The following is a 23,195-nucleotide window of genomic DNA, read 5'->3' as shown; positions in this document are numbered from 1 at the left end:
TGTTATAATATATTTCAATACTATTTATACTATATTTTAATTTTTTTGGGCTCAGCTCAAAACAGACATGTATTAGTAAATAACATCTGCTGCAATACATACGCACTCAGACGTATCTAGAAATGCACAGTAATAGCTCTTGGAATCTCCAGTCTACTAAATAACTAGATGCCATCCTACTAACGGCAGTAAACGGCATCCTAGCTAACGGCAGTAAAAAGAAATGCCATAAACTTGAAAAATGCATAATAAGCTAGTGCTATATCAGCGAACAAAATTAGAATCACTGGCAGGGCTTAAACAGGCTGCTAAGCTCTATCTCCATGTGGATCAGCTGCTCAACGGGTGGAGTAAAGGCGCTCCAATAATTTTCCACCTCAGAGGGTCAACATAGTGCGGGCACCTTCCTCCTTCCACTTCTTCATTTAAAGCCGCAAAGTGGGCAGTTTGGACTGGTAAAAACACAAACACGACAGAGACGGCTTGCAAAGCAACCGTGAGCAATTTCAAGCCTAAAGCTGGCCATGGTTGTTTCCCGTTGTTTGTCTAGTAGGACAAACTAGTTATTGTTGCGAATTTGTTGAAATCTTGATAAAAAATTTTTCATTATTTAATGCAGCGATGGAAAATTTCTGTACCACAAAGGCCGATTTATGAGGCAAGGCCGCAGGCCACACATTGTTTATTTAGCAAATACTTATAAATAATTATATGAGGTGGAATAATAAATACCGTCTACTGAAGATTTTTGCGATATTAATTTAAAATAATCTCTGCATAAAAATCGCCATAAGTTGATCAGAAGCATGAAAATACGCAAATTTGATAAATACGGACAGTAATAATAATTTTGTTAACCTTGTTTACATTTTAAATTGACGATCTCACAAAATTGGGCCAACGCGTTACCATCGATCAGAAATTAAAACTTTCTTTAGAAAAAAAAATCCTTCTTTCTTCTTCTTCTTTGCCTTTTTTTTTTTTTTTTTTAAATATTCGCTATTGCAACAGAACTGTTATATTGTTTTACTTTCACTACTAAAGCAGAAATTAAGATTTAAACTTTCAAACTTTCCCAAACTTAAAAAATCCCACTCATAATTGGAATTGGAATCATCCCGATTAGTTCAAAAGTTTTTTCAATACAGTAGTCAAGAGAGATCGATAAATGATTTCGTATTTGGAAATATAGATGGCAGCACTACAATAGCACCTCCTGTGAATGATTACAAGTGTCAAATGTCTAAAAACCATTCAGAATCCGAAGGACCATAAAAATTTAGAAATACCATTCAACAGATTTTCCGGAATATGTTTAGATTACAAATTTAATTTTTCAAAGAAAATAACGGAAAACAAAATCCCAACACAAAAGAGCACTATGTTTGAAAAATATTTTATTGAGGCCTGCACAAGTCTCATATTTAAAATTATTATTTTCATCCGGTATCAATCTCAACAACAGAACCACTGTAGTTTTACATTTTATTATAATCAAACGGTTCAAAATAAAATAATAAAAACTGAAAAATATAGCAAACATTCAGAGTTGAATGTTTACTATACCTTTATGGGATAAAAAAATCTCAAAAGTTTAGAACAGCTACTTTTTAATTTCTTACACATTTTGCTGGAATCCAGTTCTTCTTCTCCGCTAGGTAAAATAATAATAATAATAAAGAAATTTATTGTTTCTAAATACAAGAAAGCCAGTTTAAAACTTTCTCGCGATTTTATTTCAATCAAAATACGATATGAAATTTGGTAAACTTAATCAAACGCAAATAAAAATCCTGCCATCACATTGCAGTTGTTATTTTTTCAAATATATGCATGAAAGTGAAATTACTTATATCATCAAATCGAGGATAATTATTTATTAATCTCATATTAATAATGTCGCTATACATACACACACACACACACACACATATTTGTGCATCTCTTAAAGGAAAATTATTTCACCTTAGAAAAAAATCAATTCTTCTTTGGCAAACAAACAATAATTTAATTTTAATTTTTTCATTTTGTTACTATTGTAAAAATTTTTCAGCATTTGTTTCATTTGTATAATTTTATAATGTATCATAGATATGTTAGATAAAATTTAATATTTCATTTTAATGGTTACTATTTTTCAGCCCAATATGACTTTTATATTTCACACTTCTAAATTAGTTAACTTGCATATTAATTTAATTCACTTTATTTAATTAAAAATAATACTGAAATACCGTTCCTAGGAGATAATAATTAAATTCTAATATTAAATTATAAACTTCATTTTTTGCTTTTATGAAAAATTCTATAACACGAAATACCCGAAAGAAATATGAATAGAATTTTCACTTTTACGAGGGGGAGAAGAGTGAAACCAGCGTTAGCATTATGTTTCAAGCATTAATTGCATGAAAGATTTCAAATGGTACATTTAATTTTGCTCAAGACTGGAATGTGTTTGGAACGCCTACAAGCAAATGTATAAAAGAAAAACTTAGCACTCAAGTAAACTACCATACTTCAAGGTTTCACATCACCCTAGAATACAGTCTCCACATCAGTCATCACGACAGCCAGAGATAGAAAAAACAGCAGACATTTTTAGGACCAACTTCATGAAAAATTGAAAAGGCAATGCGATGTTAGTAGATGTTCTTCTCTCCCCACATTTTCCAAGATGAAAGTACATTTTATACACAATATTGTGATTAAACGTATCGAGAACGATTGCATAAAACAAAAGGTCACAATTATTACATCCTCTTCCAAGTAATCCATCCCGACTGCAGTGTGCTTATGTCAAAGCATCTTCCAATCTTCAACAGATATTTGACAGTCTTTTTGTACAAAAACTCTTTTAAGATTGACAACGAATTTTCTTTTATTGCATCAACAAGCTCAAAACAGTAATCACGAAGTGGTGATTTTAATAGCAGAAATAAGAAAAATTCAAATGGTGCCATATAAAATTAATACGGAACTTACGGAACAGTGCTACAAAATTTTTTGCCAAAAGGTCATAAACGGTAAGAGCATTATGAGGAGGTAAATTATAGCAGTACAAAATCCATCAGCTGTCTCGCCATAATTCATTATGTGTTCTATAACTTGCTGTAAATAAACATCTCAAAATACTCAAATAATATTCTTTGTTAACAGTTTTGCCAGTTGATAGAAATTCATGACACACAAACCACGGTAAATCGAACAAAAAAGTTAACATTACCTTGATTTCGGAGAGAATTTGACGAGTTCCTTTTGGCCTTGTTTCATCTTTCGACAGTTTTCACTTAACTGACAAGGTGCGTTTGTAACAATGGCGAAGTTACATGTTGCATTACCGCAAGTAGTATTTTAAAAAGCACTCGTTTTGAGAAAGCCTCTCATGGTGTAAATTAAAACTCTTTTACTTTTGAAAAAAAAAAAAAAAAATTAATCGCTTTTGGAATAACTCGAGATACATAACTCCGTAAACTCAAATAATCTTCCACAACCGATAAAGCAGGATGAATATGATGAAAGAATTTGCTTAATAACATCCTTAAATGGTAAACGATGATCGGATCGCTGAACATCAAATTTGTTACTTGATCGATCTTATTTACCTGAAGCGAGAAACTGTCTATCAGAGCACTGATTTTCAAGGTGCTCTCTGCTTTCTTTAAACAGCTTACACTACTTAAAATTTCATTGTTTTTTAAAAGTGCTCTCAAAACCTTCTTGCATAATTTCAAACGCTTTTATCGCTAAATTTCCATTATGCATTAGAACCATTTCAAAGATGCAATGAAACAAATACCTGTTTTCTTGCTCAATTACATTTCAGGAAATCATCAAATGCAAAAATCTGTCATTCATTAAAAAATAATTATATCGCAAATGATAAAAGGAAATGAAGCACAGATTTTTGCTGCCGGATGTCCATGAAAGCCGTAACAACCCCCGAAACAATTTCTCAAGCAAATTTTCGTACGCGTGTGTTTAAATTAACTGCTCCCAATACCCCTCGTATTTATGATTAAAAAAAAAAAAAAACATATCATACATATCCGTCTTATTCTTGTTTTTACGATACTTTTAATGTTATTAGCACAAACGGCTATTAGTCTCAAAACACAATTTTTCTTTGATTCACTTTAAATGTCATCCACCATAAATGCGTTGATTCACTTTAAATGTCATCCACCATAAATGCGTTGATTCACTTTAAATGTCATCCACTATAAATGCATTGATTCACTTTAAATGTCATCCACTATAAATGCATTGATTCACTTTAAATGTCATCCACTAATACGTTGTTTCACTTTTCATTCGAGTTATTGCCATTTGGCAAAATGTAAGATATTTGTTTTTCGAAATGAATCTGTCTGGTATTGATTAAGCTGCTTAAAAGCAATAGATGCACTTTTTAGAAATATTATTTTTTACTTTTTAATCTGATTGATATAAATAAAAATGAATTTAAATCATGATACACCTAATGAGAAACATTAAATACTTTTATATAATTATGTTATACTTTTTTTTTTTCCATTTTTCGAACATACGGACGATATATAATGTTTACACGTTAGTCTAAATGTACATTCCTCTAGTATCTATAAATGTTTCGCTGTTTCCTCTGGGCCATTTCTATTGATAATCCCTACTGATAAAGCATATTAAACTTTCAAAGAGCCTTTTTGGGCAGTCGTCAAAATCTGAACCTTTTCACACATTTTTAAAAATATTTTGGACCCAAGAACGTTAAAAAAATGTTGTTGAGCCATCAGATTTGTCGGAGCAGGAGATGTGAAAAATATGTAATGCCCTCGCCGAAACTCAGATCTGGACCTTCTGACAGCCGGATGTGCTTCCAGTTACACCACAAAGGCACACGGAGAGAAGAAACCTTACAATGTTACACATGGAAATAAATAGTAATTATTTCTTCACATTATCCATTTTTTTCTTAGGAATCCTGTACTTTCAAAAATTGGAAGAAAAACACACATAGTTGAATTAATTGCTTTAATTCAGCAATTGACTAAACATATGAACTTATACGAGCACATGCACATATAGTATGTAGGATTTTTCTTTCAATGCTTATTTGCTTTGAGGTGAATGTCATGCTATTGTCAGTACTACGTCCGCTTTTGTCGCATGAAAAAGAATTAATTATAGAGGTTTGCTATTGTATTAATGTATACAGGAACGCAATATAGATTTCGTGTACAACGTAATATATTAAACAGGCAGTATTATAAGGTATTTCTCCCGCTTTCTTAGCATACCTTCGTGGTGTAATAATTAGCAGGCTCGGCGCGTATTCGAGAGGCTCGAGATTCGAGTCCCGGCGAGGACATTGCACATTTTTCCCGATCTTTTGTTTCAAAAATTACCTAATGTCTCTACAGTTTAACTACTATTTAAAAGTATTTTGGATGACGTCCAGAGCTAATGGGATGAAAAATATGTAACCTGAATTTTTTTTATTTATTTATTTATTTTTTTTATATAGATAGATAAGGAAGAACACGTTTCCTTCAATGCAAAGTATAGTAAAAAATTATTCTAAACAGTTGACTTCCTCAAATAATTACAAGTATAATACATCCCTTAAGACAAACTGACTTATATTTGTATTGTAACACCCACTAGACAACTTGCAAGCATAAACATTAACAATACACTTTGAATGCTAGCTAATGTGGGTTGCAGTGTGCTAAACCTTGCTACTGTGAAAACCGACTGACGTTCTGTGAAACAATCAGCTCAAGTTACTGATAGCGAGGCGCTGTTTGAGACCACCTAAGTATTACGTGTTACAGACGGATTAACAGTTAGGAGAACCTTTTGAACAAGTCAGCTACGGTTCTTCCCATGTAAATAAGCCTGTTATGTACAATTTTCTCCATTTAGTTCCTGAAAGACTCAAATTACTGGAACCTACCATACGAGATTCGGTTACATTAGTCAATTTGTTAGTATAAAAGTCTAACTATGGCAAAACGAAATTCATGATGCTGTTTTAATACGAACATCAAATAGTAAACAAATCATTAATAGATCAGGAATTTAAGCACTAGGAAGGATATGTCCGAGAAGTCCGCAGAGACATTCAGGGATGTCTTAAGGATATCCTGAGATGAGACTTTAACTTGGGCCTTTGGAAAGCAAAGGGGGCATTTCGGGGTACTTCAAGGATGTGCACACAGCTTGTGAGCAGCGGCTTTAAGACATCCCCAACAAATTCTTGTGCAACATGGGTATGTCTATCTTGTTACTATAATAAAAGAAACTAAATCACAGAGCAAATAACATTGCTATAAAACTTGACTCACCTCGTCGGTCTCGGAGACATCAATGCTGCCATTAGCATCGTCGTCCAGCTGTCGATGGAGACTACGAATTGCCTCGTATCCAGCAATGTCATCACAAGCTCCAACAGAGGCACAGTCCCAGTCTGCAAGAAGAGGGAAGAAACCATGTTTCAAAACAAAGCACACACATTATGTATGCTTCAAAATTAAATGCAACGAAAGAAAAAGAGTTGAAATATTAACTAGGAAGGGTTAAACCATTATCCAAAGCAATCGAAATAAATGCTATTTTTGTCAAAATATATAACAGCAAAGTAATTTTAATGCGGCAAGAATTTTTAGGATAGATTTTTGCGAATTTTAAGGGATTTTTACAGATTTCTTGAAATTCAAATAATTCTGCGACTTTAAAACTAGAATTATTAGTTTAGTTTTCAAAATACATCTAGCTTGCATTGCATACATCTAATTTGTCTAGTTACTTAGCTTTGCACACTAAAATCAGATTTGCATAACGGTGTCCGTACTTTTTTATTAACCCCCCTCCAAGTTTAGAAACTAACCTTCCTAACCCTGCATGTCTTTATGCTGGGGCATCCTTATTAAGGTTTCCATCTTTTCGAATTACGGTCCACCTGAGGGTGCATGCATCTTTATAATGGGGCACCTATTACGAAATGCCCCCCTCCCCATTGATGAGAGCTGAACAAATTTGGGGGGGGGCATTGTTGGCCCAAGAGGCTATAAGATGGCAACGAGAAGCACTGATTTAGATTATTCATACAATCGCATAATACACGGGGTATCTGAATAAGGAGATAGATGCTTTAGAGAAGAATATTTTAAGGGGAATCTAGTTTCTACACATGAAGTAATTACAAATCAGGAAAATCAGGAAAACTTCCAAGTAGCCAGCTGTTCACACAGATCTGAATCACAGTCGAACTATCAGTGTTCAGCGCTTTCACAGCTTGCTTACTGATGGGTACAAGTAAGTGAGAAATAAGAGTATGTTTAAAAAGTTTCGTTGCTTAACACTTTTGAAACAAAAAAGCATTTAAATATTCACTTGACTACGGAAATATTGCAGTCACGCATCTTTACAAAAATCACACCAAATAATGTCACCTGACTCATACATGCTGGTCCAAATTCAAGGTAAGTCTTTTTTTTTTTTTTTTTTTTTTTTTTTTTTTTTTCCAAGACATCGGAACTTATAAAAAATATCAGTCCGATATTTTAAAAACATAACTACAAATATATACTTGTGACAGCCAGGTCTTCGAAGTAGTATGTTCTTTCAACAGAATCTGTGTGTGCTGACTAAAAAATTTTTTTCATGTCTCGGAAGTTCATTACTATCAATCACTACTTACGAATGCTGGAAAATTTTTTTAATTATTTTGTTTCTATATGAGTTTTAATTAACATATTGATGAAGAGCATATGCTTCAAATTACCTAAATATTTTTATACGTTTTCAGACAATGTCTAAAGAATACAATCAAAGGGCATCTAATACACCACCACTGCAAAAGCTGCAGAAAGCTAAGCAAAATAAAACTCGAAATGGGAGCGAGTCCAAAAAGATTGGGAAGCAATGATTTAAATAAATAAAACAAAGAAAAATATATTGGTGGAAAAAAGTAAAAACTCTCAACGATCTGCAGTATACTGGTAAAATTTTGGGTTAAGAACCAAATCATCGGAATAAAATCGTAAAATTACAATTGAAAGTGAAAAAAAAAAAAAAAAAAAAAAAAGAAAAAGAAAAAGAAAGGGAAAAAAGAAAATTTCGGGGGGGGGGTACTTCATTTCAAGCATCACTAAGTACTTCACAACACAACGCTTTCGAGGGGACTTATCAGTCGGAGGCAAGATAAAACACTCAACATCCCATTGTAGGGACCACTTATCTTTGTTCCACCTAAAGTACCCCATGTCCTTTGCAGTTAATCTTGTCCATGGCAAGTAAGCAATTTATGAATTAACAGAGTTTCCTGGTGAAAAATCGGCAACGCCAATGAAAAATAGACTGAAAATCAATTTATTGCTTTTGAGTACCTTATGTGGGAGAAGCTTAGTTTTAGTTTCAGACTAATTAATTAAGGAGAAGAAAATTATTTTCGGGATTAAATATGAAGCTTCCATTTGAACTTCAAGACGCAACACTATGGAAGGTTCAAAACCTGGTTAGTATTAATCTTTAGAGGATTTAACTTACGGAAAATCGTAATATTTTGCAATATTAAACACAATGACTTCTGATAATCTATTGAGTTCTAGTTATCATTTATATTACATTTGGATTCACAAAGGTTAAGGAAGAAATTCTTAGAAATAAAGCGATTCACATTTTTGACGCATATCCGGTTAGCCATGCTTTTCAACTGGGATATAAACTTCAATCCTGGATTTTCAACATATAAACAAAATTGTTAAGCATTTAAAGACTTTTTTTTTCCAATTTTTAAAAAATTGATTTCTTTAACTTAAAAAATACCAAAACATGAATCTTTGTATTATTAAAACACTTTGTAACTAGAAGTATACCTGTGACCAACAGTTGCGAAAATAAAGGCCGAGTAAAGACTTTTGCAGACACGGTGTATACTGTTCAGCGTTGAGTTTATTGCACCTTCCTTTATTTTTGTGAGAATTTAAAATTAGCTTCTTTAGAGATACATAATTCGGGCTGCCTCATGCACCGTAGTATCATCGAAATATCTGGTTACAGTGATCGTTCCTGAACGTCACGTCACTCTCAAAGACCTATAATGTTCAAACTCTGCATCTCGAATACGTGCCATGTATCAAAATAAAAATGCACCAATTCAAATGCAAAACTAGTGTCACAGCAGGTTAACATAAAAAAATTAGCAAAAACATCTACATCCTGCAGAGTTCCCAAATCTCAACATCACTGTACCTGTCTATGGCTTTTACAAGACAAAGTTCGAAAGCGTTTCCTCCACATCATAAAGTGAAACAACAATAAATCTGAAAGATGAATCTCTAAATATGCCTATAATGCTTGAATAAACTTGTACTTGTCATTTCTTAGAAAAATAGCCACAATACCAGCCTTCCAAAGAGGGTCAAACTCTGTATTAATAATACATTACATTCAAGATGCACGTATTTCATTGTCCGAGCTCGACTACTGACTGCTTGTTAATGAAATTAAAGTTTTTTTAAATTTCATTTCCGTCGAATTCCCTTCGCTTTGAATTAGCGATCTTTAAATATATTTATTGAAATCCATTGAACTGTTGCTGTAACATATGAATAAAAGGACGCAGTGAAGGAAATTTATTTCTGCCTTCTTCGTTAAATGTCAGCACTGATATCATTCACTTATAATCAACCAGAATTACATAAGAGAATAAGTGCTCTGCACAGATTCTTCAAACAATATTTCCTGCAGAGTACAGTGACAAGCATGAGCATGACTATCGCTGGACCAAATATTTCACAAAACTTTGCATCTCGAACGACTTTCGTGCCATGTATCTAAATGACAATGTATCAATTCAAGCGGAAAGACTGGTGATAGAATGCTTTAAAGAACATGAACGTGAATAAAAGCTTCTACATCCAGCAGACTTCCCAGATCTCAATACCATTACATCACCATTATGTGTTACACAGGTTGCATGTTCAAGTACAAAATATACTCTCAGAATATACACTGTTTCCTAGCCATAAAGTCTTTTTATGGCTAACAAGCACAGATTTGAGCACATAACGATTAGAAAGCAAACTGAAAACAGTTTTGACAAGAAGAGTTTTTTATTATATTTATACATAGCTCACTTTCTTTTACATAATTTATTTGAATAAATAATTATGACTTTGTAGAAAGCTAGATTATTATTATCAAAGTTATAAAACTTCATTTATCCAAAGGATCGAGAAAAATGCCATTTTTCTGATGCGGCCTAATAAACCCAGACAGACTCTCTCTCTCCTTATATATATATATATACACCTACACACATGATTCTAAAATATTTGAAAAAAAAGTAAAGGCTGATAAAGGGAAACAAAACAGACAGATTTTGGAATGAAAATTTGTGTGCGAAAATATCCCATGTATGTAACGTAAAGAAAGTATGAACGTATTATCCATAGTTCTAGGCCGGCAAAGATAAACTGATATTTTACGTTTCCTGGTTCGAAAAATTTATTATCTTTACAGTGGTGCCCGAATTAAGTTGTGGCTAATGATAGTTCATCACTACGTAGAGTCGGTCGGGTGGCCTTCGTGTGTCTACTCAGTCGTGCTTTCAGTGTAGAAGAATACATGGAAGTATCGCATTCTTCCGCGCATGCTCTCATGGTGTAAGTAGTCGGCACGTACAGCTAGCAGTTTAGATCCGTGGTTTAAATCCTGGCAAATGCACAGGATTAAGATTAACTATTATGTTTCTTGTTCTAAATAGCTTAATAATCTTAATAAAATGCTACGCAACTACACGTTATTTTGAAGAAAAGAAATAACCTTTGTAGATACATATTTTGAATTCTATATGCACTCATTTTTTATTTATATTCTGATTGTGTGTCTTCACAGACCTCGCTGTAGCCACAGATGTTTTATTATTCAGCAATTAAAAAAATTCACAGAAAGGTTTACGGTTCTGTAAGCAGATTTCGTAAATACGAAACTAATTTGCAACAACATCGGATTCCCCTTTTTCGCGTATGAAATGACAAGTATCAAGAAACGCTACTATCCCACAAACACGACCTTGTCAAGAATGCATTTGCACGACAGAGCTTAAATGCATGAAGAGAGGAAGGTCAAACACCTGCTCTGTTACAAGTGTTTATCGTGTCATTTCAACACCGCTACCGTCTGGCGATGAGAACAGAAACAGAAGGCGCACTATTACTGCACACCTAAAAAGATTCGTTGTTATGACTACAGTAGAATAAAATCCTGTTTTAGATATCATATCTGAGACGCAAAATAAGGTTTTCTTTTGTATTTACAGGATATTTTGACAACTATCGTAGCATCGTAAAATGGCAATTAAATGAAATTAGGGCAGTAATTTTATGATGAGAGAAAATTCTGCGACCGGAGATATTTACATTAACGCCAACACACCTTTCTGAAATCTGCACGTTTCTTTCAAGTTTTCTGTTGAAATGGCATAAATCGCGGTATTTTGGTGTATTTAGATAGCTATATTTAAAATAAATTTAGCTATATTAAAAAAAAAAAAAATCAGCTGGTATTACGTAAAGGAACGCGTGAATTCATTCACGGTGCGTTCTAAAAATCTCCGTTCTACAGAAGCAGCGAGAGAATAAGAAGCGTTTATGTATGTAAAATAAATCTGTTTACACTCTCCATGGATCACTGCACAGTTTGAAAGAAACAAATAAAGCACGTCTAACATTTTAGCCTAAGAGACTTTCAGAGTCGGACGCAATTCATGTTGAAGTACAGATCAAAAGACATTGAGACCTGCACTAAATTTTGCCTTTTTCAATAAATTTTATCTCGCAATTTCTTAATTTGTAATCTATATTTTGGCAAAAGAGTGGCGTCGATTCGCCAGTATATTAACTGCGAGAAGGTTCAAGTAGCACGTTTAAAAAGTTTTTATTAATAAGCTTTTTAAAAAAAAACTCATTAATTACTCAATGAACTAAAAGGAGACAAATAATTTTAAATTAAAAAATAAAAAATAATTTTTCAATTAGTTTGATGGAAACAAAGGATTAAATTATTCTCGAATTATAAAAGCGTCGGGCGCCCTTGATAAATGTACAAATTAATGGCTTATATTTTGGCAATGTAATTCACTTCATAAGTTTCGTTATTTAAGTACACTATGCTTTTATTACTTATGATATAAAATTCAGATGAATTTCTGTAAAAAGAATTAATTTCTTGCTCACATTAAACTACATGATAAGTTATTTGTCCACATTTTAATTTATTAATTATTTTCTGAGTTTTAAATAAAGACTAGTCTTATAAAAACTTTTTTTAATTTTTCGGTTTTCATCTTTCGAGTCTCAATGACACGTTATCAATCAAATTATTCATTTGAAAAATTACTTTTCAACAACGAATAATCACTTTTTACTTCCAACGATTCTGTTCCGTCAAAATTGTCGAAAAAATTCACTTGCTTCAAAATAAAAAATTACATAAAAAATCTCATATAAAAGTTTTTTTCCCGCTCTACATGATGGTGGAAACAGTAAATTTTGAGAGTTTTAGTTTGTTCATTGAACAAAGATATGTGGGAAGAATCATTTCAACATTAAATTTTAGAAACCCTAAATCGAATTTTGAAAACATTGCTTCAACACATTGTACTGCTATCCTCGAACAAAAGCGTGTACAAAATTTTAACTCTATAACTTACTGGGAAGCAATTAAAAAAAAGATGACAAACTTTTGACCATAGTGACAAACACCACGAGTGAGATAAATAAAAGTTTAAGAAAAAGAATCGTATAATGAAATTATTTGCGGAACTTCGAAGTAACTCCGAAAACATCTTTTTCGTCTTTTGTGTATTTCAAAGTAACGAGTAAATTAAAGTAAAGATGAATAAAACTGTTTTAATATAAAAATAATCTAACAGTTGTATTAAAAACTAAAAAATAATATGAAAAAAATTTGAACTTTTCGGATTTATTCTTTATGCACGGAAAAATCTAAATCTTTATGCGCGAAATCTTAGAAACTTTCCCTTAAATTCGCAAAAATAATTTATAGCAATGAATATACTACCCTAAATATAACTATTGCTATGAAAATACTAAGAAAGTATAGTAATGCAAAAACCCTATAAATGGCTATTTTAATAAATTAACATTTAACAATGAACTGAAGATCAGCATGACCATCAGAGGTAAAAATATTTTGAACTTATACGAGAAAGATATATTAGATTTCGAAAAAATATACTTAACTTTGTTTCACTCTCTTTAGTGCATTTTACGACATTACTATCTTACTATCATAGATGAACTCATCGTGAAATTGCTAAATGAACACATGTGTCCCAACAAATAAGAAATGAAAAAACAATCTCACTGTAGTCACTTATAAAGCTACGCATTTTTAATTATTTCGTTTTTTGTTTATTTATACACAAACATTTTAATTATTTAATATGCAACTCTGCATATAGTAGATACTTCATTTACACAATATGCTAACACATATATTCTTACACACAAAACACTGAGGTTATTTATATATTTTTAACAGATTTTACTAAATAAACTAACTCTTATGACATAACAAAATCATTCGCCAATTAATATGCTAACTTTTCCTTTTCGAGTCATTTCTTCAAGACAGTTTGTAGCTGATTTCTTATTTTATTCTTATTTATTGTTACCATTGGAAAAATTCTTTCAGTTGGTGCTAATAGTTGAGAAAGACACAACAGAACTTTGTTAAATTACGGAACATTTGTTCTCCTACAGCATTTTTTCATTCCATAAAACAGTCAATTACTGACATTTTTCGATTATCCTCAATAAACACCATTCTCTGACAAAATATTTATAGCTATTTTCTTAAATAAAAATTCAAGGCAGAAAGCATTAAAATGTAAAAACAAACTGATTTTCACAATTCCAACTTCGCTGAACTCCTTTTAATACGGACGTGACGGTAGACAGGATTATGCTTAAAAATGATAACCATTCGTGCCGTTGCTAAGATTCGAACTAAGAATTTTCAGATTTGTTAACGGATGTGCTAACCTCGAGGATATACACAAGGTAACGCAATAATTCTTTACACATTCACTTTATTCAAAATGACCATATCGAATTAATAATACCAGATATTAGATTTCAATTAAGATTATATTTTAACATAAGTAAAAATAATACAATTTACATAGATTTTTCAATTCTATTCCTTAGTTTGAAAGCCATGTTGACATTTTTTCAGACAATAAGGGAAAGACTGTGCAAAGCTATGACATTATTAAAGTTTATTCGTTCACATATTCAAGTAATTTATCTGCTAATTTTACTGCGTTTACTCCACCACGATGCACTTTAATCTCCGTTGCCATCTTGTAGAGCTTTTCTATAACTGGAAGTTTATGTCTAAGTCTTTCAGATTCTGCGAGACTTCTAGCCAGTTATCGCTGAGTCTGAAACAAAGTCGGAAGAAGATTAAAATAACATTTTTATTTAAGCCGTAACTTTAAAAAAGGGGCATAGCGTGTACTACACACGAACTTTCGCGACCTTGCGGGTATATATAAAAAAGCCTGCAGCATTCTCATGTTACGAAAACATATTTATTTATTCTGAGGCTAAGAATTGATTTAGTTTTAAAAATACAATTTATTTCTTTTAACAATTTCCCAACAATGTCATCAAAATACTATAAATTCCTTACATGTTTTAAAGAAAGATGATTCATTTATGTAAAGATTATTAAATGACTAATTTTATTATTGAATTTTTAATACAAATTAACTGAAATTAGAAACTGATTTTGTAAAATAATTTAATTATGAATAATTCAATTTGGGGGCTATTGGATGTTTAAAAATGATCGAAAGAATTTTAATATCTTAAAAATAAAAGCAAAATTTTCAGTTTTAATATTTTGTATTAATAATTCATTTTAATTTCCTTGCTCAGTTTTAATATATTCACAAATTCAGATTTAAAAACAAAATAAGTTGTATAAATATTTTCAACATTTCTGATTTTTCCATAGTAACCATAGGAGAAGGATTGAGACTATCTGTGTAAAATAAGTAGGTTTTAGATCATCACAACACCTTCACATTACTTTCACTGAAAGTTTCCTCTGTATATATACTGGGATGTGACACTAAGCAGTTGAGAGTATGTATTTAAGAGGTTAAAGGGATATTGTAACTAGTATTTCAAATCCTGATAACATCCCATATGCTGTCGGTGGGACCTAGATAGGATGTCCTAAGGATATACTGGGATTTGACATTAAGCACTCAGGAGGATGAGTTTAGGAGGAAACTGGGATATTACGGGATGTCCTGAGGATGTAGTAAGTAGCACTTTAAATCCCAATAACATCCGGGTCCCTGGACATGCAGGAATAAAGGGAAATGAGCTTGCAGACATCGCAGCCAAATATGCTGTTGAACCGTCCACTCGCCTTATTCCTTTTAGAGACATCTGCTGTGTAATCAAGGGAAAGATGCGGAAAAAATGGCAGCAAATTTGGGATGTTCAGCATCACAACAAGTTGAGAAACGTGAAGCCTAGAATTGAACATTGGGATTTTGCTGGAAATCGTAAGGAGGACGTTCTTTTGACTCGCCTCAGAATAGGTCACACTAGAGTCACACATAACTATCTTCTCAAAGCTGAAAATGAGCCTGTTTGTTTTAATTGTAATGTTTGTTTATCTGTTCGTCATATTTTAATTGAGTGTCCATGTTTTAATAGTCTTCGCCAGAAATATTTTAATAGCTGTGACTTACCTCTCGACCGTTTAATCGGAAGAAAGGTCAATTGTAATTTATTTTATTATTTAAAAGAGATTGGCTTTTATTACCTAATGTAATTTATTTCAAAGACTGTGTCTTGAATTTTAATATGTGCTTTTAACTTGTGTTTATATGACTTCATCCTCTGGATTTGATACATTTATCTACTTGTTTTTATTTATTGAATTTTAATGACATCAATTGTAATCATCCCACCTTGTGTTTGGCGCGTCATAATCATCTCTGGTTTTTGCGCCATAATCACTCACTCACTCACTCACCCCAATAACATCCCATACGCTGTCGATGGGACATAGATAGGATGTTTTTAGGATATAATGGGATGTGTTTAGGAGGTTAGTGGGATATCCCGGAATGTCCTGAGGATGTAGTAAGTAGGAGTTCATATCCTAATAACATCCCGCACGCTGTCGATGGGACTTAGATGTCCTGAGGATATCCTGGGATGTGACATTAAGCACTCGGGAGGAGGTGTTTAGGAGGTTCGAGGGATATTCCGGATGTCCTGAGCTATATTTTTGTGCTATGTGGGTAAATTAACATAACAAAACATAAAATTTCAATGTACGTAACTAAGTCTGAGACCACACATAAAACAGATTATTTAAGATGGCTGAGGTACATGCCGGCGCATATTTTTTAAACGTTAAACAACTTTTCTGCTTGATTTCGAATTTTCTTTTCATTTGCTTGCAAGAAGACCTTCACAAGCGTATATATTTCTTACTTGATGATAGTTCTAATAATCAATTCTGGGATTATATGGAATCACATATCCTCTTTCAGGCTTATGGGCTATATTTGGTTATATTTCTATAGTGAAAATATAGCCTCAGGCTATATTTGGTTCCGGAATTTCTACCGCTCTTAATTGAATAATACATTTATTTCAGTGCAGGAAAAAATAACAAATTATTCGGAACCAGCATACATATTAGCGATCACATCAATAGCAGAAATGTTAAGCAATCTTACAAAAAGGTTAAAAAAACTGTAATTAATATTATTATCATTCTCTTTGTATAGAAAATGAATGGGCAATGATTGCTATGGGATAGCCAAATATTTCTTTAAATGAAATTATCAGAAGATAATTTAGTTGACTTTATTGCTTGATTCCACAATTATTATGAAACAGGAAAAATGACTTCAAACATATTATTTCTCTCACAATCTTATAGTATTTCCCAGACATTTCTCTCTGATACGAAGCCACACTTTCCTTGAAGAAGAAAAATGGTCTTTCAGCAAACCAACAGATTGTTACGCAATAGGATGTAATCTAACCACTCACGTGCTACGTGTGAGAAAACAGCTCGAAAACACTCTCTAGAACAGCTTTGATCTCCTTAATGTTAGCATGTGCATCCAACCGTATACTGAACACCGCTACTCAGAACTAGAAGTTTTCAAAGTGGCACCGAGGCCCATGCAACGAAACAAAGCGAGTTCACAGCGAGAGATCAAAAACTTCTGATGCGTTAGCAGTCACCTTACCCGCATTACAAATAACTCCACCTTGAGAAGGTGACTGACTTTAGCACAAGGCCGTGCTCTCAATAGATGACAACAGTCGGATACTTCTAGAAAAATTACTCAAAAAGGTCATGTCTGAAACGGTCATTCGCTGCATATTAATGAACGTTTCAAGATGGGTTAGAATAACTCAATGAACCTGTAAGAAATTATCGCCTTCTTTCCCAAGATATGCTATCATGGAGTAAGTTGTTAGCACGTCCAGCTAGGGAACTGAAAATCCAAAGTTAAAATCCGGTAAACGCATAGATGAATTTTATGTCCGCTCGTCCGAAATGTTCGCGAGATTCGAACCTCGGACCGAACTGCCAGTGTTCAGCGACTTTACCGCTCGGCTGCTGGTGGGCACACCACGAGAGAGAATGAAAAGGAGTAATAACAAGAATCGAATCGAATAAAGGAATCTTTAAACATACCAATTATCTAACAACAGCTACATTTTAACTGCTTGCAGCTAAATGAGGTAAGAGTATCAAGTCTCAATTACTTATTAATAAAAAGTAGGAATAAATAATATATATACACTCATGCCAAATTTATCGTTACATAACCAAAAATAGTAATACATCATAAACTACCCAAAAGATGTAATCTATTTTTGCGAAAGAACAAGCCTAATTAGCATATTCCAATTAAAAGCGATCAAATGGTTTCTGATATGGAAAGCAAGGCATAATGTAATCTGACGAGCTTTGCGTAAAGTGAATATCTGAGTGAATTTCTACAGTGCAGTATTTGATTTCAGTGTGTAAGGCCTTAAAACGGTTTGCTATGGCTCCGAAGTATTATATTATTTGGAAAAATCTATGAAGTGGCAAACCATCGGTCGCTTAGAAGCCGAGTAGTTTAGAAATTGTGGAAGCAGTGAGATGTGTGAATAATTCAAGACAGACAGTCTCTAAGCTCAGAAACAATTTTAAAACTCTAGAACTGTTGTAAGGACGGCTAGACAAGGTCGCAAACGAATAACAACTGATTCTCAAGATCGGTATCTGGTAAAAACTGTTCGCTGTAACAGGAAATCTACTGTTCGGCAATTTGATAAAGAGTTTCCAGCCGCCAGTGGAACTTGTTGTATAAGAAAGCTTAGTGAAAAGTTGTATAAGAAAGCTTAGTGAAAAGGGCCTTTACGCTAGAAAGCCAAGGGCTGTGTGCTTCATTGTTTTCACAACAAAAGAGGGACTGATTTAATTGGTGCAAAGGACATTAGAAATGAAATGAACACCATTTGTCCCATATATCTTTTACAGATGATTCATTTTGAAGCAGTCAGGAATCGAAATTTTTCTTTGAGCATTATGGAACGTGACCGTTTCGGTAATGCAGATGTGATGATATGGAAAAGGAAGAATGATCGATGGACAGACATCTATAGGTTTACAAAAACGGATCTGTCAATACCCACAGATGGGAAGATGGAGACTTAGAACCTTATGTAAGACGTTTTAGAGATGCATTTAGATCTAACTTCATTCATGTCCGTTAATGTTCGTCCACATCGAGTAAGCCCCGTAGGCGAATTCCTTCCTTACTTCCAGCTTGAAAGTGAAGACAATGAGCAAATACCGTAACCAGGTACATCTTCACTTAACACGATAAAGAGCGTATGGGACTACCTTGGAAAAGCAACTGCACGGAGACATCCTTATCATGAAGATATGTAAATACCACATTTCACATTTTTTAACATTCATTTCGAAAACTGAATACCTTTCGTGTAGGATGTATTTTTTTGCAGCTCCTGTGACCAATTTCTGCGGTACCTTCGATTTGTGATTGTGTTTTAGGGATAGTGTGCGCGACATGGATAACAACCATTGCGAAATTACTTTGAACAGTGATTCTGATGAACCTGTCTGTACTACTAATGTTAAAAAGATGGATAAAGATCAAGTATTATTCTGATGTTTGTGTAAATGGTATCTCTAGAAATGTCTGTGATGCTACTAATCTTAAACCTTGAACTTCTAAAAATATTTAGTTTACTGATATTGTGAAAACCAGTTTAAATTAATGTAGCAATCCCCCAAATAACTCGGAAGAAAATGTTAAAAAATCTAAGCCTCAGAAACGCAGTTCAGAGTCTAAAAATAAAAATATGGACGGATTCCTTTCCCCTAGGAAGACTGCCCTTTCTAGTAAAATGATTAAAACTGTATCAGTGTTGATGTCAGTAACAAATCTGCTGCCTTCAAAAATGTTAATAATGAAAACGATAGCCGTTAGTGCAACTTGTGACAATGATATGCATCAAACCAGGAGTTGAAGCGCCTAAACTTAGAATCAAATCAAGTATGGTTATCTTTTAGTTTAAAATTTAACAGTTTTATTAAAAATATTATTAGATGAAACTAACTCCACCTTCAAGGCAAGGATCCCAGGAGGTTTTCAAAAATTGTTAGCAGTACTGATCCAGCAGTGACGATGACCACAAGTCATTTTCCAAATACTTATTACATAATAATGTGCAGCATTATATTGTACACCCTAAAACAATTAAGCTTATTAAAGTGATGTTCAGGGGCATTCCTTCTGCCTACTACACTGACGAGGAAAAAAAATTAATTAATTCCACAAGATGCCCCCCAAGATGAGATACAAAACTAAAATACTAATGCTTCCGTTCCAAATTCAATTAGTAAACAAGCCTGGGCAGAACGCATTTACGAAATTAATAATTTACTATATATCAACGTCTTTATAGAGCCATATAAATTCAAAAGTGGTATGACCCAGAGCTACAATTGCCAATATTTCTACCACACCTCGGAACGAACGTAAACTCGCTCTCAAGTGTGTTAAATGTGCACATGCGCACAGAAGCTTTTTCAGGGAAAACAGATTTAGGAAATTCAAGCATTTCAGGCAGATTAGACAAGAGGCAAAATAGCACACCAGCTGCAACTGCGGCGGGGAACATGCTGCTAATTTTAAAAAATGTCTCCAAAATCTCATCAATTAAAACAGAAACATCTGAAAACATCCAGGCTTCTCTACATCAAATTTCCGAACCACGTGGCGAAACGGCCCATTTAGTCACTCATAACCATTCTGTTAACCCCGAAAAATCGACTAGTATTCAAATATCCAGTCTATTTGATGTGCCTGAAAGTAATATCTTTCCCACGGAGAAATGAAAAATCCGAGAGATTAAAAACCTCAAGGAAGAAATTACAAAACATCTCTAATAGCATTTCGGCTATTTAGCTGACATTTTCAAAGCGATCAGTCAAGTTACAAAAATATTTGGTTTAATTATCTATCCTGTATATATTCACATCATAGCAGGCAGATCAAATGAAAGTAAGCAAACCCCCACATCTATTGATAAAATGTTCATGTTTTTAGTATTTTTGAAGACATCTTCAGTAGAGATACCCTGTTTGCCAAAATTTAAATCATATTATAGGTATTTTCGATGCAAATTTTCTTTGACGATCCAAATTTTCTTTGACGTCACGGTATATGTAATTCGTGAAGCTTTGGTTTATTTTATATATTGCTGTATGCTTTGATGTTTTTCTTTACATATTGTTATCAAGCCTACTGCTTTCTATGTTCATGTTTTGTATTTCTTTATTGGACTCACCAGCTCGACATCATTGTTTTTTATTTTCGGAAGAGAGATATTTATGTGGCGTTTATCTGTGCTTCTCACGGCTGTTTCTTCTCATAACTTAGAAGCACCTGAGTTGCGATATATTAGCAAAAAACCTATTTCTCGACGGAAGTAGTTTTCATAGGAACCAGGTACTCCGGTGACTGCATCGCTCACAAAAAGAAAGATGTAAATGCACGGAAGAGTACATTGCTGGAGGCGTGAAACTTAACTCCCCAAACTGTAGTTCATGATGATATTGTAAGCACGAAAATACGTTGTGATATGTGTGTAAAATCAGGGAAGATCATATTAAATTCATAAGTCTTAATTTTTTCTGAGTTATTATTTATTTACTCATTCATTTATTTTTCCCGAACTCTCCTTGTAACATATTATTAGCATTTTGATTGCTTCACGGTATAGTCGTATATGATATGCAGTGGTCTTAACTTTTTTCCTTCGCATTTTTGTATTATAAAATTATCCACATAAATTCATAAAATTATAGTTCACAGTTTCTGAGAACTGCGAATTTCATGCACGTAAAGATAATTTCGTAATTTGGACATGACCTGTATATATTTAGAAAAGAATAAAAACAGAAACGTTGTTCATGTTAGGTAGCTTGCTACATACGACAGATTTATATTCTCTAAATGAATTAATTTCGCAGCATTTTGCACTATAATAATAGCATTTAATGAAATATTCTTTTTTTTTTTATCTCTCTACCTATATAATATTTCAGGAAAAAAAAAAAAAAATCAACGCATCAGAGTTTGAGAGAAAAGAATACACACAAGAATGCAAATGTAAACAGAAGATAACATACATTACGTATATCATCTCTTCTGAGCGTTGTTGACACGATATAATGTAGCAGAATAGCCATATTTCTGAATTACACAATAGACAATGTAATATTCCCGAAAATCACATTCAAAATAATTTCTAAAATTTTCAAAATAAAGTAGCTATATTTCATTGATGTAGCCCAAGCTAAAAAACATATACAACAAATCCGAACCAAACTGCACAGCACATGACCGTGGCATACAATAATAAAAGATAATATTACTCTTATTAATGTCTTTTATACTGTTTTTTTACTGTATTGCATTTGTGACGAAGCAACTTAGATAACTATAATGCACGCTGCGTTTGCTTAACAGATGGGTACACCATAATTGTAGATGCAAGAACAATAGATTATGCATCTGCTACGGAAAAATCTGCATTAATAGACAGCCGAAACAAAATAGCATATGGGTTTCGTTATGATATTTTTCGCTGCGCAGTGGATTTAGAATAAAGACTTTATAAAATTCTGATAGCAAAGCACACTCAAATTTTGATAAAAGAAACTACTGATAGAGTGATCTTTTGAATGAAATAGCTGCCTTTCCGATATTTCGGAAAGGCAGATATTTGTGACAATTATTATGAAGTTTTTGGTTAGAATACTATCCTATCCTTCTTGGCTCAAGCCTCAAAGCAATTAGTGTCTGCCTAAGGCGAGAGAAGTGTCTTTCGTGAAGGCCTTGCTAAGACAAACTGTCTCGTATAATACACTGCATTATGGAAAAGCCACGAAAATGTCCATGCAGCCAGCCCGTTTGCCGGGATTCGAACCCTGGACCAAAGTACCAGTGATCAGCGACTTTACCGTTCGAACGGTGGTGCGCTCTACACACCATAGATGTTACATATTAATACATACATAACTATGACAATACATAACTATGATGTTACATAACTATTATAACACCAATTTAATGAAAAAATAAGCCAAATAACCCCAGATTCTTATCTTAAGTGAAAATAATTGAAAAAAGGATTGCATTACTTTACTGAGATAGGAAAAAAGGGGAAGAACACCACAGCTTAACAAATGGTTTAACAGGTAAAGTCCCCATTGCACTAACTGTGCAGCTGCGCCCAATTTTCACAGAGAGCACTCTGAGGGACGAATCCCAGGGTCTTCCGCCCCTTTTCCCTACCTCCAAGCCACTGGCTCTTTAGGCCCCTTCGGCTCTTTAGTATTTTAAGTGCCCCCACGCCTCTCTGATAGGCATTATTCACTTACAAACATGCATGTCCTTTCCAATATCCGAAATGGACCCAACAGTATGGTGTTCAGCGTCGCTAACCATATCAAACCCTAGAGCAGTGATAGTGAATCTATGGCACGCGTGCCACATCACCCGCACGCGACTAAAATATTACTTCCTTAATCAATAATCA

The 23,195-nt window shown here is 33.4% G+C and overlaps 1 protein-coding gene across 4 annotated transcripts in view; it reads right to left on the bottom strand.

Annotated features, from left to right (window-relative positions):
* Positions 1-23,195, bottom strand: part of LOC118195044 (stromal interaction molecule homolog) — a 175,490-nt gene that overhangs the window by 76,306 nt on the left and 75,989 nt on the right. For all 4 annotated transcript variants that reach the window (XM_035366274.2, XM_035366275.2, XM_035366276.2 and 1 more), the window contains exon 2: positions 6,330-6,451. In XM_035366274.2, the coding sequence (XP_035222165.1) occupies positions 6,330-6,451 (122 nt within the window). The remainder of the gene's footprint in view (positions 1-6,329; positions 6,452-23,195) is intronic.

This window comes from Stegodyphus dumicola, chromosome 2 (genome assembly GCF_044657685.1).
Source record: "Stegodyphus dumicola isolate Sdum_Otavi_A_Nest chromosome 2, ASM4465768v1".
Lineage (NCBI taxonomy): Eukaryota > Metazoa > Arthropoda > Arachnida > Araneae > Eresidae > Stegodyphus > Stegodyphus dumicola.
This window is presented reverse-complemented; position numbering and strand designations above follow the sequence as displayed.